The sequence below is a fragment of the Lepus europaeus genome, chromosome 9, assembly GCF_033115175.1.
Source record: "Lepus europaeus isolate LE1 chromosome 9, mLepTim1.pri, whole genome shotgun sequence".
Classification (NCBI taxonomy): Eukaryota; Metazoa; Chordata; class Mammalia; order Lagomorpha; family Leporidae; genus Lepus; species Lepus europaeus.
The window spans coordinates 18,961,977-18,981,458 of record NC_084835.1 but is presented as its reverse complement, the minus strand read 5'-3'; the positions used below and the strand labels follow the sequence as shown (position 1 = coordinate 18,981,458).

General features: G+C 46.1%; 1 protein-coding gene and 1 long non-coding RNA gene across 2 annotated transcripts in view; one reads left to right on the top strand and one right to left on the bottom strand.

Moving 5' to 3' along the window:
• Positions 1–7,563, bottom strand: part of LOC133766860 (uncharacterized) — a 185,525-nt gene extending 177,962 nt beyond the window's left edge. Inside the window, exons 1-3 of the long non-coding RNA XR_009866773.1 lie at positions 7,479–7,563; positions 4,547–4,689; positions 2,311–2,906 (exon numbers count right to left, since the gene is read on the bottom strand). This is a non-coding gene — a long non-coding RNA (uncharacterized LOC133766860). The remainder of the gene's footprint in view (positions 1–2,310; positions 2,907–4,546; positions 4,690–7,478) is intronic.
• Positions 7,564–7,645: 82 nt separating this feature from the next.
• On the top strand, positions 7,646–11,298 carry RPL14 (ribosomal protein L14). Its single transcript, XM_062200660.1, has 6 exons — positions 7,646–7,718; positions 8,078–8,179; positions 8,763–8,857; positions 10,518–10,617; positions 10,708–10,761; positions 10,943–11,298. Exons 1-6 carry the CDS (start codon positions 7,716–7,718, stop codon positions 11,252–11,254), a joined length of 666 nt encoding a protein of 221 aa, XP_062056644.1. The 5' UTR covers positions 7,646–7,715; the 3' UTR covers positions 11,255–11,298.
• The last annotated feature ends 8,184 nt before the right edge of the window (positions 11,299–19,482 follow it).

The following is a 19,482-nucleotide window of genomic DNA, read 5'->3' as shown; positions in this document are numbered from 1 at the left end:
AAAAGAGAGAGAGAGAGAGTAAAGAACAGAAACCAACATCACTTTGCTGGTTGCTAAACACAAAGCACAGACCACACAAAATCCCACTCAGGCACATGGAAGACGGGACAAATGTATACTACTGAAGGAGCTGGGAATTGCATTCTAACAGCCCTGACCTACTGCAGAGCCCATCAGCCTCACTGCAACCTGGAAGTTGGAAGTGAGTTGCTAACATGGTATTCATTTTCATCTCACTCATGACTACCCATCAGTCAAGAAAACGAGACACAAGACAGATGTTAACAAGAAACAGCATTTCTGCTGAGGTCATGCTACATCTATAAAGTATCATAATACATGACTTCAAAAAGTTAATGCAAATGTGTATTATGAAGAAAGTAGATATAGCGGGGCCAGCATTGTGTCGTTAACAGGTAAAGCTACCACGTGCAATGCTGGCATTCCATATGGACACTGGTTCTGTTGTGCCCAGATCGTTAGATCCCCGCAGAGACCCCCAGAGAGTCGATCACACCAAACTGCAAAAGCAAGGTTTATTCGGGAGTACAAGCCGCGACAGGGACCCCATCCAACCCACCAGCACAGCGGAGGAAGGAGTGAGGCCCCGGTCTTTGTTTGGGAGAGTTTTTAAAGGAAAAAAGGGCTACATCAGCAGGAAAAGAGTTACATACAGCATGGAAGCTTTGGGCACAGGGAGTTACAGCGGGGGCTTACAGCACAGGAGCTTTGGGCACAGGGAGCTACTTTGTTTAGCAATCTCTACTGTGCTGTCCTTGGTCTGCTGAGCTAGCCGTCCCTGGTGAGCTCTGACATCTCCGGAATGCCTGAATGCCTGCTTTTACAAGGACTCGGGTCTGCTATGGGAAACGGAGGCTGCTTTTTTTTAATTGTTTAAAAATGGAGTCACTTTGGCTCTTCAGTTCATGTCCTGGCTGCTCCACTTCTGATCCAGCTGCCCGCGAAGGGCCTGGGAAAAGTAGCTAAAGATGGCTAAGTGCTTGGGCCCTGATATCCATATAAGAGACCTAGAAGCAGCTCCCAGCTCCAGGCTTTGGCCTGGCTCAGCCCCAGTCTTTGTGGCCATCTGGGGAGTGAACCAATGGATGGAAGATCTGTCTGTGTCTCCCTCTCTCTATTAAAAAAAATAAATAAATAAATACATCTTTTAAAAAAAAAGATTTCAAAATTTTTGCACCAAACTGATCTTTTAAATTCCACTTTCTATTAATTTTTTTGGTACTTTTATAATCCTCTTCTTTGAATGACTACTGTTTTCTCATTCACTGAGACACTTTGTTGTCTAAAATTTAAGACTTCAAGAACTTCTACTTGGAATTTTGTCAAGATGAATAAAACATCCCACTCTTGCTGCAGGGATCTAAGTCATTTTGATACAGAAAAGCAGATTCAATGCATAAGCCGGGTGCACAGCTTGAGTAGGGCTCTGGATAACATTTTCAGAGAAACAGGATCACGGGGCCTGCTCTGTATTCCAGGTCTCATGTTGAACCTTTTTCACATATCTGTTTTGATTTTTGAGATTATCAAAGACTGTTTCACCTAAACTCCTTCTAGACTTCACATTTTCCCATAATCCTATAATCTTCCTTTGGTTAAATGCTCCATTATGTCTCTCCCTATCCATTGCAATCTCCCTCATTGCCATGGATCAACAGACCTGATTTTGCTAACCGTGTATTTCTTCCTGGTGGTTTACACTGACTGGGTTGGACCCTGTCTTGCTCAGCTTTAGGGTTCCTAGGATTGCAAACGCTGAAGACAGATTTAACACACATTTTTTCACTGCTAAATACATATGCACAAGTCCACCCTGCCAGGTGGTCATGCATGAACATGATCACCACTCCTATTTGGACATAACTAGAATTTGTTCACACTCCAGCAAGGTTCCAGGAACAAGAAAGCAAGCCAGGCTGGAAAGGGTGTAGGGAAGGGAGAGAGAAAGTGAGCAATGGAGAGAGTTACAGGTGTACAGTCGGATAGAATGTTTTAATGTTTTACAGCACAGTAGGATTACTATGGTTAGCAATTACCAGTGTATTTCAAAAGAGCTAGTACAATTTTGAATATTCCCAAAACACACGAAAAGGTAACTGTTTGAGGTAATGGATATACCAATTACACGGATCATTGCACACTATATACGTATTGAAATATCACACTGAACCCCATAAATATGTATATTGTGTTAAAAATAAGTTTAAAAAAAAACATAAAATCGGGGTTCTGGTAGGCTTCTGGTTCCCTTCCATATTTTTATTCTCTCTGAGGCTCCAGACATTTTACCTGCTCAACTGAATCCTCTATGTCCAGTGGCTGAAAAAGGTGGCATCTACCCAGCTGAAGCTCATGGAAATAACGGGGCCCACCCGCTTACAGGCAGACAGTCCTAGCTACGTGGAACGCCCAGTGACCTGCGACGCTGCTAGGCAACGAGTGTACTGCGACCCTCCCTCGCGTCCCCATCCGGCCTAGTACCAGCGCTGCGCTCCTGCACACGCCCACGACGGGAATCCGAAGCACCGGCCTGCCTTGCCCCTTGCCACAAGAGCCGTGGGTCACGGCTTCCGGGACAGCTCCCGCGAAGTACCAGCTAAGCGATTCTAGCCGCCAGACTGTCTTTCAGGCTCCACGTCAGCTACAGGTGCAGACCTCGCCTCGCCCTTCCTCTTGAAGACGGAACGTTAGACAAAGGGGGAGGGTCCAGAGTCCACTACCGAGAACCACGGCGCGATGCGGCACGCCATCTTGGCTCCCGGCGTGCAGTTGACCGGTCGAGCGTACCGGAAGAGGCGTGGCTCTGCGCGAGGAGGCCGAACGACGAGGGCGCGCGCCCACGATACCATCTTTACTCCGGGCGTCGCCCTCAACTTGCCCTTCTCCTGTGATTGGACAACCAAAGAGAGCTTCCGGTAAGCACGTAGCCGGTCAGCGGAGCCCCGCGCGTTTCGAGTGGGCGTCCTGCGTCCTGTACCTGCTGACGGCTGTGACCTGACACCCTGGGCTCCCGAGGAGGACAGGGCTTCCTTGGGGAGAGTTAAAGGAACTTGGAATGTGAAGACGGCCTGGGGCTGCCCGGGAAGGGGACTGGAGACGCTTCACGAGGGTGCACTGCGGTTCTCCGGGGAGGAAGAGCGCATTCTGGGACAGGCGGCCCACCTGCATAAAGAAGCCGGAGGCTTGGGGCGCAGAGCGGGCGGCCGGGGACAAAGGCAGGAAGGAACGCGTTGTGGGGTGAAGTTGTGGAGGGCCTTGAACGCCAAGCCGGGGCGTTTGCGGCTGATACTGTGGCCAGGGGGTAAAAGCGAGCTTTCCGGGGATACAATCAAATCGTACACTTGGGAAAGCTGTTACTATTAATATTAAAATAATTAATAAAATCTATAACATTTGAATGAATCTCAAAGTCTGTTCAGTGAACCATTTGGGGAGTTTTTTTTTTTTTTTTTTTTTTTTTGACAGGTAGAGTGGACAGAGAGAGACAGAGAGAAACGTCTTCCTTTGCCAGTGGTTCACCTTCCAATGGCCGCTGCGGCCGGCGCACCGTGCTGATTCGAAGCCAGGAGCCAGGTGCCAGGTGCTTCCCCTGGTCTCCCATGCGGGTGCAGGACCCAAGCTCTTGGGCCATCCTCCACTGCCCTCCCGGGCCACAGCAGAGAGCTGGACTGGAAGAGGAGCAACCGGGAAAGAACCGGCACCCCAACCGGGACCAGAACCCGGTGTGCCGGCGCCGCAAGCAGAGGATTAGCCTAGTGAGCCGCAGCGCCGGCTGGGAGCTTGTTTTTAAACGCAGATTCATGGAACATTTAAAACAGGGACTCAAGGCCAGTTCGAGTCCCAGCCGCTCCATTTCCGATCCAGCTCTCTGCTGTGGCCTGGGAAGGCAGTAGAAATGGCCCAGGTTCTCGGGCCATTTGAGGGCACCCGCGAGGGAGACCTGGAAGAAGCTCCTGGCTCCAGATCAGCTCAGCTCCGGCTGTTACGGCCATTTGGAGAGTGAATCAGTGGATGGAAAACCTCTCTCTCTCTCTCTGCCTCTCCTCTCTGTAACTCTGCCTTTCAAATAAATAAATAAATCTTAAAAAAAAAAAAAAAAACTGCGAAACTCCATTAGAAAAACTTTATATTAACAAGTGTTTGGAGGGGGAAATGTTTTGAATTTTCTCAAGCTACACATGCTCCTGGAGCAAACACTTCTGCCTGCACCCAGGGTAAACACAGTCAGTACTCCTAGCAGCCATTTATTCGTTTTGACGTTTAAGTTCGGAGTAAACAAAATCACACAGCATATATTCCTCGTGTCAGATGACTTCACTAATGTTAGGTGTGAAATTCACCCGGGTTCCATGTACAGACTACCAAAGCTCATTCCCTTGTTTGTGGGCCTTTGAGTAGTTTCCAATTAGGGGCTATTATTCACTCCCCCCCTACAAAGAAAAGCTGGTATGAATATTCTCATTCATGTCTTTGACTTTGTGAATTGCAAGCCAAGATACTGAGCCCTAAGGATTAAGTCATTCACCTTAATCTGAGTCTCACCGTGGCAGTGTGCTGAGGTCAGCAGAAAAGACAGTCCCAGGCTGGGGAGGTGGGGTTCTGGGTAGGTGGTAGATGGCCAAGATACTGCCTTCACAGAATTTATAATTGGCACAAAATTACAATAACCTAAGTGGACAGAAAAATAAGTCAAATGATTACAATTGTCATAATAACCCAGAGGGAAATAAAAACAGACAAGGGGAGACAAACGTACTTTTATGTGGAAGCCAGGTTAAGTCTATCAGATAGAAGAAATACCAAGAAAAGAGATGAGTTGTCATGCAGATGGAAAAGCATCCCTTGCAGGGGAGACACCATGTGCAAAGGTCATAGGAGTGACCTAGGCCTATGTAAGGCCAGTGTGGCTGAAATACAATGATGAGGAAGGAGTGTCTAAGTGGATTTGGATATAGGAGCATTTGATGTAAGATCACAGTAAACTGTTCAGATTTTAAGTTCTGTTAAAATATCTTAAGGAGTGATGTGAACCGATTTGCTTCTTTTAAAGATCCGTGCCTGCCAAGCAGAGAATAGAGAGGGCCAGACCTTGGAGGCTGCTGCAGCAGTGCTGGGGAATGAGCCAGCACAAGGCCTAGACAAAGGCTTGAGATGTATTTGGGAACTGAAAGCACCAAGATCTCGTAAGTGATGAAGAGTGGCAGTCACACACTGTGAAGTGTGTTATGTGATGCACTAAGGACACAGCATTGCTATCGAAAGTGCAGTCTGACTCTTCATGAGGAGACTGCCCACAACGCTGTAGGGACTCAGCTTGACACAACCGCAGCCATCTTGGTTTTCATCTTGCCTATTAGGCGATCCTGGCATTCGTCCCAAACCGTTGGGATAAAGTTGTTGTGGAGTCTGCTAGGCATCTCATGTCAGGCCTGACACCTGGGATGTCCTTTAATTGACATCTAAACTATTAAAATTTCTTGAAAAACTCCAAGATAGTTTGCCTGGCCAGGGGCTTCCTGGGCTTCTGGATGTGGGCAGCCACTTGTCTTGGGTTACCCAAGACCCTGTTCCGGTTGATTTTAAAAATCCCCAACTTGTATTCTGTGTAATCCTGAACTGGTTTGTATCTTTCTTGAGTCTCATGGATCCTTCCACCTTTGACAGCCAGTTTCCACATTCTGGGATTTCTTAAAAAAAATATAGAGAGAGAGGGGGTGGGGGGGGGAGAGAGGGAGGGAGAGGGAGGGAGAGAGAGAGAGAGAGAGAGAGGCAATCTAAAAAAACAATTAGCCTGAAAAGGGGGGGGGGGGGGCGGCGGGCGGGGCTCGGCACTGTGGTGCAGTTGGTTAAAGCCCTTGCCTGAAATGCTGGAATCCCATACGGGCGCCGGTTCTAGGGTTCTAGGCCCAGCTGCTCCTCTTCTGATCCAGCTCTCTGCTATGGTCTGGGAAAGCAGCACCCGTGTGAGAGACCCAGAGGAAGCTCCTGGTTCCTGGCTTCAGGTCAGCTCAGCTCTGGCCATTGCGGCCATCTGGGGAGTGAACCAGTGGATGGAAGACCGCTCTCTCTGTCTCTATCTCGCTCTGCAACTCTTTCAAATAAATAATAAAATTATTTTAAAAAATTAGCCTGTACTGTTTAGAAGTGTTAAGTATCAGGAAAAACTAAGAAAGGCTTAGGAATGATTGCAGACTTAAAAAAAAAAAAACAGTAGAATGACAGGTGTTTGGCACAATGGTTAAAATGCCACTTGGGACACCCATATCCCATATTGGAGTGTCTGGGTTTGAATCCTGGCCCTGCTTCTGATTCCAGCTTCCTATCCGTGCACACCCTGGTGGGCAGCAGGTGATGGCTCAAGTGCTTGGGTCCTTGCTACTTATGTGCGAGACCTTGTTCGTCTCTTTCAAATAAACTTTAAAAATACACTGAAAAGTAAGAACAGTAGACACCTGATAACTAGGTGGAACTCATAATCCTTGATCATACTGGGCCAGGGGAAAAAATTTTTTTTAGGTTGTATTTATTTATTTAAGAGGCAGAAAGGGAGAGACAGATCTTCCATCCACTCTTCACTCCCCAAATGCCTGCAACAGCCCAGGCTGGGCCAGGCAGAAGCCAGGAGCCAGGAACTCCATCCTGGTTGTCCCATAAGGGTGGCAGGAGACCAAGTAACCAAGGCCATTTTTTCTCGTTTTCTTGAAATGGAACAACTGATAGCCTTCGATACCGCAGAATTGATGAGAATTGTAAAAACCTTCAGATTTTAAGAGAGATTTATTTATCTGTTTGAAAGCCAGAGTTACAGAAGGAGAGACAGAGACCTTCCACTTGCTGGTTCATTCCCCAGATGGTGGCAATGGCTGGGGCTGGACCAGGCCGAAGCCGGGACCCAGGAGCTTCTTCCAGGTCTCCACCGGGATGCAGGGCCCAGGCACCTGGGCCATCCTCCACTGCTTTCCCAGGTGCATTAGCAGGGAGCTGGACTGGAAGTCGAGCAGCAGACACTGGAAACCGAGATGGCGGCTTAATCTGATACGCCACAGCGCGGAACCGAATCGTCCAGAATTTTATAACTGATAATGTTAAAGAACGCCTTGGTCGTTAGGAAGTACACATTTAAGAGGTCAGAGATAATGGGACATCACGCCTGAGTTTCCTCTCAAGTGGTTTATAATTAGATGATAGGATAAAGCAAACGTAAACAGCATTCAAGGAACCTAGAAGGATTTCTGGGAATCATTAGTCCTATTTAAACGACGTTTCTGTACGTTAAAATACAAGTTAACAAAGATTACCTAGAGAAGGTGAGAAACGAAAAACCCTAATATTTGCATAGCCAAAAACACCCCGCAGAGGACTAGATATTAAAAAGAAGGCTGCAAGATGCAGAGTTTTAACGTAAGGCGAAGTTTCTGTGCGGTTCTGTAACCTAACGACCTAGGAGTGCAACTCACCTAGGCCAGTCACCAAACCCAACAAAGTTACAAGAGAAGCGCCTCAGAAAGAAAGCCGGCTCCGCCATGTTTTCCCAGCGAACCCCGCGCGCGCGCGCGCACGTAGCACGCAAGTACGCAAACACGCACGACCAATCGGCGCCCGCGTCTGCGTGTCGGTGGCCGCACGAGTGGGCGGCCTTCTGCGCTTGCGCAGCGGAGGGCGGGCCTTCTTCCTTCTCGCCGAACGCCGCCGACATGGTGAGTCGCGTCGTTCCTGGCTCCCGCTTCGGCGAGCATGCTGCTCGGCGTCCGCCGCGGCGGGGGAGCCCAAGCGCTTAATGGCGGCTGGAGGGTCGTGGGAAGTGCGCGGTGAGGGGCCTCGAGCAGGCCGTGCGCGGGGTTCGGGCCGTGCTGGGCGCGCTGCTGGCGAGCGCGTGGATGGCCGGACGGGCCGGGCGCGCCCCGGGCCACGCGAGCAGCCGCCCTGGCGGGGCTGGGCTGGATGGCTGGGGCTGCGGGTTGCTCGCCGCGGCCGCCCGAGCCGGGTGGAGCTTGGGCAGGCGGGCCTTTTTTTTTTTTTTTTTTTTAATGCCGTCTTTTTTTCCCACTCGTTGTAGGTGTTCAGGCGCTTCGTGGAGGTTGGCCGAGTGGCCTACGTCTCCTTCGGGCCTCATGCCGGGAAGCTGGTCGCGATCGTGGATGTCATTGACCAGAACAGGGTGAGTGGCGGTGGGTGGTCGGCGCCGTTTCTGGGGCCTCCGAGGTGGGGGTCGTGAGGGTAGCGATTGTGTTTTATCATTGAGACGAACAGGGTGGACTTGATTTTGCTATGATTGAGCTCGAGAACGAATCCCCAGCCGTTTCAACTTTGAGGGGCTGAAGCAGTTACTGTGTGTGAGTCGAGTTTAGGACAGATAAGAGCTCAGGAGACGCTTGCTTCCGGTTGTCAGTAGAAGAAAGGAGCAAATTCAGGGGCGGACCACATGGCTGTGGACCAGCACATTGGAAATGTGGCATTGCCAGCAGCTCGCGAGCCGTGGTGTGCTACTGGGCAGCATTCTAAACCTGCGGTGGCGGTGGCTTACATGTTCTGTGGTGAGCAGAAGCACAGGACCTGTATGGCTCCAGTTGAATTTACAGGAAGTCTCTTTGTAAAGTGAGACGATCTGGCTTTTTTCTGAGCATTGTATTTAAGTGGTAGTGCAGATGTTATGGCCCGGGAAGGACCAGGAATCGTACAGATATCTCTCCATTTAGTTTCTGGTACGTTTTGCATTGAGCTCCTTGATCTTTGTGTTCCAGGCCTTGGTTGATGGACCCTGCACCCGGGTGAGGAGACAGGCCATGCCTTTCAAGTGCATGCAGCTGACTGACTTCATTCTCAAGTTTCCACACAGGTAACTGGCCACCGGGCTTCTCCCCTCCCTGGGTCCTGTGTACTAGGAGTAATTTGCTTAGCATAATTAAGACTAGATGTCACTGTATTTCCTTTGAAAACACGGCAATGCAGTTCAGAAGAGGGATTTACGTTCTAGAAGTACACAGGTGGGGTGGGTGTTTTGTAGTGGTTGAGGTGGCATTTGGGAAGCCCACATCCCATATTGGAATGCCTGGGTTTGAGTCTTCGCTCCACTTCATTGCCAACCACCTACTAATCCCCATCCATTATAGAGGATGATTCCAGTAGCGGGGTCCTTGATACCCGTATGGCAATGCTGGACTGAACTGTAGGTTGCCAGCTTTGACCTGGCCCAGCCCTAGCTGTCACTGGCATTTGGGGAGTGAGCTCTGTCTTTCAAATAAATAGGTTTTTTGTTTTTTGTTTTAGATTTATTTATTTATTTATTTGAAAGTCATAGTTAGAGAGAGGTATTCGATCCGATGGTTCACTCCCTAATTAGCCACAGTGGCTGGAGCTGCGCTGATCAGGGGCTTCTTCCAGGTCTCCCATGTGGGTGCAGGGGCCCAAGGACTTGGGCCATCTTCTTCTGTTGTCCCAGGCCATAGCAGAGAGCTGGATTGGAAGTGGAGCAACCTGGTCTTGAACCAGCACCTATATGGGATGCCAGGCCAGAGCATTAACCCTCTGTGCCACAGCGCTGCCCTCAAATGAATAATTTTTTAAAAGAGGTAGATGGGTATTACGTACTTTGGCAGTGTCCTGTGGTTCTTTTTGTACTCTGTTGGTGCTGTATGGTTTTATTTACATTTGACTTCTCCTTTGTTTAGTAACAAAATCCTCCTATAGGAATTCTGATTGCTCTACAGAACGTAGTCACTTGGTTACTTTCAGCATTAAAACAGAAATACCAACTGTCACTTGTTCACATAGTTAAATTTTCACTGTCTTGAAAGGTGGTATTTAACCTAAGAGTTTCTAGTGTTAGTTTATATACAGGGAATTGAAGCAGTGATTAATGGTGTTTTTTTTCTACATGGAAAGGAAAATACTTCCTGTTGTGTGTAGGAAAAAAAACTGCTTTGTGCTGAGTCCTCAGTGCCTGGCATGTGCGCAGTGGGCATTTGAGTGCTGGTTTTTGAAAATGGGAGCCAGTGCTGTGGCATTGCATGTAAGACCACCACCTGCAGTGCCAGCATCCCGTTTGGGCTCCAGTTTGAGTCCTGGCTGCTCCACTGCCAATCCAGCTCTCTGCTGTGGCCTGGGAAAGCAGTAGAGGATGACCCAAGTACTTGGGCCCCTGCACCCACCCAGATGGGAGACCTGGAAGAAGTTCCTGGCTTCAGATGGGCCCAGCTCTGGCTGTTATGATCATCTGGAGAATAAACCAGCAGACAGACTCTCTCTGCCTTTCAAATAAATAAATCTTTTAAAAAGTAAGATGGACTAGATTGTAGAGATGGTGCTTAAAATTATAGGCTATCCTGGCTTAGTGAACACTGATCAAACAGGTAAGAAGGTAAGGTGCAGTGTGCTTAGGAATGTGTCCTATACAGAACAGATAAAGCTGTAATGAGTACGGTTTTCAAGGCTGACCAGCTTTCCCTTTATCATGATTTCAAAGCTGACCTTTAATCTGTTGTCTTGGCTCTGTGTAGTGCCCGCCAGAAATATGTCCGAAAGGCCTGGGAGAAGGCAGACATCAATACAAAATGGGCAGCCACAAGATGGGCCAAGAAAATTGAAGCCAGAGAAAGGGTAACGATTTACGATAACTTGAATCCTGACCTTGTTGGGGGTGTTTGGAAGGTAGTGTATGAGGGATAATACTTTTTTTTTTCTTTCCAGAAAGCTAAGATGACAGATTTTGACCGTTATAAAGTCATGAAAGCAAAGAAAATGGTATGTATGTTAATATATCTGTGTCCTCTGGTCTCATGAATTATAGTAGCCAGCACCCATTCCATGTCCTTGTGGAACTCATTGTGGTAAACCGATCACTTAATGCCCTTTCTGAAGATGAGGATGAATTGAGTTGTGTGTGTGTGTACGATAAATGCTTCCTTACGTTGACATTCTGCAGAGGAACAGAATAATCAAGAATGAAGTCAAGAAGCTTCAGAGGGCAGCTCTGCTGAAAGCTTCTCCCAAAAAAGCCCCTGTTGCTAAGGGTGCTGTAGCTGCTGCCGCCGCCGCCGCTGCAGCTGCCAAGGTTCCAGCGAAAAAGGCGACCACTGCTGGCAAGAAGGCTGCAGCCCAGAAGGCTCCGGCTCAGAAGGCTCCGGCCCAGAAAGCCGCGGGCCAGAAGGCAGCGCAGCCTCCTAAAGCTCAGAAGGGCCAGAAGCCTCCAGCCCAGAAAGCACCTGCACCAAAGGCATCTGGCAAGAAAGCATGAGAGGCTGTTAAAGTAATAAAGGCTCTTGATGACTTGTCTGTGGATTTTTTTTTTAAGGTGTATTTTATTTATTTGAAAGAGTGACAGAGGTCTTCTGTCTGCTGGTTCACTCCCCAGATGGCCACAATGGCCACAGCTGCGCCGATCTGGAGCAAGGAGGTTCTTCCAGGTCTCCCATGTGGGTGCAGGGGCCCAAGGAGTTGGGCCACCTTCTACTGCTATCTCAGGCGATAGCAGAGAGCTGGATCAAAAGAGGAGCAGCTGGGACTAGAACTGGCATCCATGTGGGATGCCAGAGCTTCAGGCCAGGGCTTTAACCCGCTGCACCACAGTGCCAGAGTGTCTGTGGATTTAAAACCTGGTTTTAGGGCTTGGGTAAGGCAACTTGATAGAATTGTAAACATCCAGAAAATTGTGTATTCAGTTAGTACAAAGCCATGATAAGGTTATAACTGGTTAATACATTGTGGGGTGTCATAATTAGAAAAAGTGATGTTTTTCTCGCACTCCCCTAATGTATGTGCTTTGAAACCTGAGAATTTTTGAGTTTAGAGTTTCAGATTAAGCTCCACTGGTAGGTGTTGCACATTCTCTGAAATCTGAAATGCTTCTCTCCATGTTTTTGGATAAGGGATACTCAGCCTTTACAGATAAGTGAAGTTTTAGCCTCTTCACTTTCGAGAGTCTAATAAATATGGGAAAATGAGGGCAAGTGCACAAATTGTCATACAGGTAACTTGGCATTTATTTCCTTCTACCACATTTTAGTGGAGAGTGGATGGCTTTAAATTATATTTACTGCTCATGATGAGAGTTATGCCAGGTTTCAAGACAAGTATGGGATTCAGTTGTATCGGTAGTCAAAGGTGGCCCCGAAACACTAAACAGGAGAGATTAGGAAGGAGTCATTGGAGATGGCACACTAGCAAGAATTACGATTAAGGTGGCTCAAAGAGGGTTTTTTAAGTGAAGGAATTGTTAAGATTTTTCAGAGGTTTTGTTTTTGTAGTTTTGCTAAGGGTGCTGTAGCTGCTGCTGCTGCAGCTGCCAAGGTTCCAGCAAAACATGTTTAAGTGCTTCTGGGAAAGGTTCTAATAGAAGGATAGCTTTGGTTTTTAGGAGACTGGCTTTATGGGAAGATGGCTTCTACAGGGTGAGTAGAATAGAAAGAGGTAGATAGAGCTCTTGTGTTTGCTGGTTCACTCCCTAGCTGCTGCAAGACTTCCACATGGATAGCAGGGGCCCAAACATTTGAGCCATCCTGCACTTCTTTTCCCAGCCCATTAGCAGGGAGCTGGGTCGGATGTAGAGCAGTCGGTGGGGTGCCAGTGTTGCAGGTGGATGCTTTACTTGCTCTTCCTCTCGCCTACTGGTTTGTAATTTCTTGTAAAGGTAAGGGGAGAGCCAATGACTTCGAGGGCAGTTTGGTTAATCCACGGGATGCTCAGGATGAGAAAGACTCAAGGTGGAAGCAGCATTCAAGTGGCACCTAGGAAATAGTGCAGGTGGAAGCAGGCAATTTTGATGTAGATGTGTGATCCTGGGGAAATGTGTCTTATATGGGGGGTTGAAGGAAGGGGAAGCAGGTGGGGAAGTTAATGATGTACCCAGGCAGCAGTAGTCCTTAACTGACCTGCATTCCCGCTACTTCTTGCAGCATGTTCCGTAAATCTAGCTGTACTCAAGAAAGTTTGTACAGGGACACTAGTCCACTTTGATTATGAAGAACTGCACACTTGTCTAGTTACCTCATTAGAATATAACGGGACAAATACCAATGCCACAGTCATATCCAGGTTTAGGTCCAGTCATTGAACCAAGGGTCATTGTACCTCACATGAGCCGTTTCTAATACCCACTTTATATAGTGTCAAGGATGAAGTGAAATGCTTAAGAAATTGGCAGTTTATATCAACACCTGGTGTGATTTAGCATTTGTCGCTCAGTAATTTTGTTTCATATGGTGTTGAGCAAAATTGGCTCAGCAGGCAAGATTACAACATTGGGCAAGTTTTTAGGGAGCCAGCCTCTAATCTAGGTAGTTGGCATGTCTTCTAATTCATACTTTCCCTCTCAAATACTAGATGAGATTCCATTTTTCCCTTTATTACCTAAATTAAAACTAGCAACTAGCTAGTTTTTTCAGACTTAATAAAAAAAATTTACCATAGTAAAATAGTTGAAAGTCAATGGCCCCTTAATTATACGCTTCCAGTATCAGTACCCAATGTAAAGGAACCTGTTAGGTACCTCCTTGAAGACATTTCACTGTGCATTTCCATACAAGGTGTGTTCAGAAAGTTCATGGACAATGCAAACTATGAAAAAGCCATGGGCTACAAAATTGGGGGCACCAAAATTTAATTCCATTGTCTGTGAGCTTTTTTAAAAGTGATCTTGTGTATTCACATAAAAATGTTAACATAGTTTGTTTTTAAACAAATATAGGCTGTATATACTCCAGTTTGCTTTTTTTCTGTGAATATATTCTGGAGATTGGTGAGCTCCAGTTCTGCAGAGAAGCAGGACCAATAAGCTAGATAAGGAGATTTATAGGTATCGGGTGCTGTGATGATGGGTGCCAGGGAGTCCCATGGTCTGCTGTCTATAAGCTGAACCAGGAAAGCTGCTGTTGACATTCAGTCCCAAGTCCAAATTCTGAGATCCAGAGAGGCCTGTGATGTAAATTCCAATCAGAGTGCCAAGGCCCAAGAACCAGGAACACCCATGTCCAAGAGCAGGAGAAAGTGGATGTACCAGCTCAGGCCAGTTACCCGGTCTTTAAAGTTTTGTCCTGTGCAGGCCCTCAACAGATTGGAAGGGGCCATCTGCACTGATGAGGGTGACCTTAACTCAGTCTACCAATTAAATGCTAATCCCTTACAGAAATACTCTCAGACACCCAGAAATGTTTTACCAGCCTGTGCAAATTGACACACAAAATTGTGACAACCCCTGTTAATGTATCTATTTATATATAAATACATATATCTGCACAGTAATTACAGTATAAAGGTTCGTGTGATATATTGGTAGGGCTTTTCCTTTGACTTCTTGTCATCAGCTTTTCCATTTAAGCAGTGTTTCAGGGTCTTCCCTTCTTGGGACCCCGCGGCCACTTTGGCAGGAGGTTTCCAAGTTAAATAAATGCTGCTTTTCTCAAAACAACAGTGTCAGTGGTCATCCTTGTTCATACCTCCTTCTCTACAAATCTAAACTTCCGTCAGCAGTGAATGAAGACATTACTGCCTAGCAGTGTTGAACTCCCTATATTATTTCTTAAATATGTGATGTGTAAAAAGTAACTTGTATTTTCCTGACCCAATACACTAATTAGCTTCATGTTCTCTTTAGATAGACATTAGGACAAGTCCTCTCTGAGATTCTTTTGTTTTTTAAGATTTGTTTTTGAAAGGCAGAGTTAGAGGGGGAGAGATGGAGGCCAAGATCTTCCATCCACTGGTTCACTTCCCAAATGGCTGCAGCGATCAGGGCTGGTCCAGGCCAAAGTCAAGAGCCATGAACTTCATCTGGGTCTCCCATGTGGGTGGCAGGAGCCCAAGCACTTGGGTCAGCCTGCACTGCTTTCCCAGGGACATTAGCAGGGAACAGGACAGAAAGTGGAGTAGGCAGGACTCAAACCGGCACCCACTTAGGATGCCAGTGTCACAGGCAGAGGCTTAATCTGCTATACTACAATGGTAACCCCTACTTTAAATATTTAAGTTTCTTCCATTTTGTTTTTCAGATAAGATTTAGAAGTAGCATGTCAGTTAAGTCCTATTTAAGAAAAGATTATTTAGTTGAAAGGTAGAGTTAGAAAGAAAGGTCTTCCATCAGCTGGTTCACTCCCCAGGTGGCCGCAATGGCCACAGCTGGGCTGATCTGAAGCCAAGAGCCAGGAGTTGCTTCTGGGTCTCCTAAGCAGATGGCCAAGACTTGGGCCATCTCTGCTTTCCCAGACCATAGCAGAGAGCTAGATCAGAAGTGGAGCAGCCGGGGCTCGAACTTGGAGCCCTTATGGGATGCCAGCACTGCAGGCGGTGGCCTCAGTCCTATGATTTTGAGGTTGTGTTGAATTCATAGATGTGTTAGGGGACCAAATATTCAACATCTTTGCAGAGCTAATTCTATCTAGGAACATGATGTATCTCCAGTTAGCAATTACTTTATAATTTGTATGTGTACGTCCATATGTGTCTGGGCTTATTCCTAGTGGTTTTGAAGTAGGATTAGTACCTAGGACCTTTTCTAACTGGACATTGATAAATATAAGAAGGCTATGAATTTTTGTATTAAATGTTTGTGTCACATTGCTGAACTCTGTTATTGTCTTAATAGGTTGGGTTTTTTTTTTTTTTTTAGTTGATTTTCTTGGATTTTTGTATGTGGATGATGATAAAAAACAAAGAAAGGGAGAGATGCAGAGAGGCAAAGAGAGACAGAGAGTGTGTTTTTTTGCTAGTTCACTCCCCAGATTGTTGCAACATCCAAGTCTGGACCAGGCCAAAGCCAGAAGCCAGGAACTCCATCCGAGTCTCCCAGATGGATGGAAGGGGCTCATGTGCTTAGACCATCTTCTGCTACCTTCCCAGGCACATTAGCAGGGAGCTGCACCAAAAGCAGTGTAGCTGGGACTTGACCGGCACTCCAGTATGGCATGCTGGCATCTCAAGTGTAGCTTAACCCACTGTGCCACACAACCGGCCCCTCAAATATATATTTTTGTCCCTTCTTTGAAATAGCTACTTTGGGGCCGGCGCTGTGGCATAGTGAGCTAAGCCTCTGCCTGCCGCACTGGCATCCCATATGGGCGCCAGTTTGTGTCTCTGCTGCTCCTCTTCCGATCCAGCTCTCTGGTATGGCCTAGGAAAGCAGCAGTAAAGGATGGCCCAAGTGCTTGGGCCCCTGCACCCGTGTGGAAGACCCAGAAGAAATCCATGGCTCCTGGCTTCAGATTGGGCCAGCTTTGGCTGTTGTGGCTATTTAGGGAATGAACCAGCAGATGGAAGACCTTTCTGTCTCTCCCTCTCCCTGTCTGTAACCCTACCTCTCAAATAAATAAATGAAATCTTTAAAAAAAAAAAAAAAAAAAAAAGCTACTTTGAATTTTGCCCTCTCCAGTTAGTCCAAGATCTTATTTCCCACACCTTCATGCACAAGGCCTTCAGGACAATCTTTGAAAAAGGCCTGCCTCATTTAATACTTCTATTGGAAACCAATTCTAAAACTGGGTTGTGCGGAAGAATAGAGTGTGATTATCCAGCCTGTGGCTCACAAGAATCTCTTCCCCCTTCTTTCCTTCAGTGGACATTTTATAATGACAAAGTCTTTTCGCTTCTTGGCCTTTGGCTAAGATGAAGTGTAATGACAAAGTCTTACGTTAAATTCTGAGTGTGTGGTCTTTAACGTAGTTACCAGATGGTCAACAAGTGATGATAGTTATTTCTTATATCTTTAACACATTTAGTTTTCTTTTCCTTTGAAAAGCTTGTTTTTGCATTTCTTTATTTTGATTTTCTCATCCTATCTAATGAGACCAGTTTCTCTCCATTCCCCCACTCTAGCCCTTGGAAACCACCGTTTTGTTCCCTGCTGTTATGATTTCAGCTTATTTGAGGATTCCACATTAAGTGAGATGGAGCAGTATTTGGCTTTGTGAGCCTGGCTTGTATCACTTAGCGTAATGTCCTCCAGTCCATGCATGTTGCTGCAAATGATGGGATTCTCCCTTCTTCCAAAGATGAAATTTTGCCTCACATTTATTTCCATTCACTCATTGATAAACACTGAGGTTGATTCCCTGTTGTAAATACTGCTTCAGTGAACTTGGGACTACAGATATCACTTTAAGAGTAATTTTATTTTCTTTGGATATATACTTACAATTTCTAGATCATATGGTAGCTTTACTTTTTAATTTTCTATGGCATCTTCATACCATTTTTCAGGAAGGGTACCCTAATTTTTAGTGCCATGAACAGTGTGCAAAGATTCTATTTTCTCCACAGCCTTATCAACACCTGCTATCTTTTTTTTTTTTTTTTGACAGGCAGAGTGGATAGTGAGAGAGAGAGACAGAGAGAAAGGTCTTCCTTTTTGCTGTTGGTTCACCCTCCAATGGCCGCCACGGCCAGCGCACCACACTGATCCGAAGCCAGGAGCCAGGTGCTTCTCCTGGTCTCCCATGCGGGTGCAGGGCCCAAGCACTTGGGCCATCCTCCACTGCCTTCCCGGGCCATAGCAGAGAGCTGGCCTGGAAGAGGGGCAACCGGGATAGAATCCGGCACCCCAACCGGGACTAGAACCCGGTGTGCTGGCGCCGCAAGGTGGAGGATTAGCCTGTTAAGCCATGGCGCCGGCCAACATCTGCTATCTTTTTGATAATAGGCATACTAACAGCTTTCAGGGGACATTTCACTGTGGTTTTAATGTACATTTCCTGGATAATTAGTGGTGTTGAGCTTATTTTCATATACCTGTTGGCCATTTGTTAACAGCTGTCTAGTCAGACCCTTTGCCCATTTTTTATATAAAATATTTTATATAAAATATTTATAAATATATAATATAAAATATATAAAAATAAAATATTTAAATAAATATTTTAAAATAAAACTATTTGAAAGAGTTACAGAAAGAGAGAGAAAGACAGAAATCTTTCATCCCCTGGTTCACTCCACAGATGGCTGCGTTGGCCAGTGTTGGGCCACACTGAATTCAAGAGCCAAGAGCTTCATCTGGGTCTCCCACATGGGTGGCAGGGCCATCATCTGCTGCTGTGGCTTTTTTGGGGGATCTTTTGTGGTTCCATATGAATTTTAAATTGTTTTCTCTATTCTTGTGAAAAATGCCATTAGAATTTTGATAAGGATTGCATCAAATCTGTAATTTCTTTGGGTCATATGGACAATTTAACAGTATTATTCTAATATTTAAACATTGGCTTTCCATTTATATATGTCTTCTTCAATTTCTTTCATTAATGTTTTCTAGTTTTCAGCATACAGATCTTTCATCTCCTTGGCTAAACTTAATTTTTTATGCTGTTTTTAGTTGGATTGTTTCTTTCATTTCCTTTTTCGGTAATTTGTTAGTGTGTAGTAACGGTACTTATTTTGGCATGTTGATTTTGTATTTTGCAGTTTTACTGAATTCATTTATCAGCTTTTTTTTTGGTGGACTCGAGGATTTTCTGTGTGTATGAGCATGTCATTTGGGGCAGGCCTATGGTACAGTGTGTTAAGCCACTGCTTGTGACACTGGCATCCCGTATTGGAGTGCTAGTTCCTTTCCTGGCTGCTCTGCTTCCTATCTAGCTTGCTGCTGTTGCACCTGGGAAAGCAGCAGCAGATGGCCCACGTACTTGGGCCCCCGCCACCCACATGGGACACCAGGAAGGAGTTCTGGGCTCCTGACTTCTGTTTGGACTAGCCCTGGCTGTTGGGGCCATTTTGGGAGTAAACCAGTAGATAGAAGATCTTTGTCTCTCTCTCTCTTTATTTCTCTGTCACTGTGCCTCTCAAATAAATATGTTAAAACAAAGAATGGGGGCTGGTGCTGTTCCATAGTGGGTAAAGCCGCCACCTGCAGTGCAAGCATCCCATGTGAACGCCAGTTCGAGTCCTGCCTGCTCCACTTCCGATCCAGCTCTCTGATACAGCCTGGGAAAGCAGAAGATGGCCCAAGTCCTTGGGCTCCTGCACCCAAGTAGGAGACCCGGAAGAATCTCCTGGTTCTGGCTTCGGATCCACTCAGCTCTGGCCATTGCAGTCATTTGGGGAGTGAACCAGTGGATGGAAGATTTCTCTCTCTCTCTCTGCCTCTCTGTAACTGTGCCTTTCAAATAAACAAATAAATCTTTAAAAAGAATGTATATTCAGTTCTTGCAGGGTATATCAATCCTGTTAATAATTATTCAAATATTTTAAATTACTGAACAATTTTTGTATTATATTTTAGCTAATTTTCTCTCCTTTTTAAAAGCATTGCCATTTTTATTTTGTTTTTGGTGCACGCTTACAAACAGCATTTGTTTTCATAAACCCAATCTGTCTTCACCCATTAATGCAACCCATTTACAGTGCATTACATTCTGCCTAGATTTGGCCTTCTCCCTGTCATGTGACTTTGTGTTTTTCCATTTGCCACCCTCTTTTGGTGTATTTCTTTCTCCTTCCCTCTGTTGCTGCCTTTTGTTTCTTTAACTGGCTTGGAAGTCATACACC

Bases quoted from the DNA above. Each gene is read 5' to 3' on its own strand.
- RPL14 (XM_062200660.1), top strand. The intron at 8,180-8,762 runs GTGAGTGGCGGT...TTTGTGTTCCAG, and splicing joins ATGTCATTGACCAGAACAGG to GCCTTGGTTGATGGACCCTG. The intron at 8,858-10,517 runs GTAACTGGCCAC...GGCTCTGTGTAG, and splicing joins ATTCTCAAGTTTCCACACAG to TGCCCGCCAGAAATATGTCC.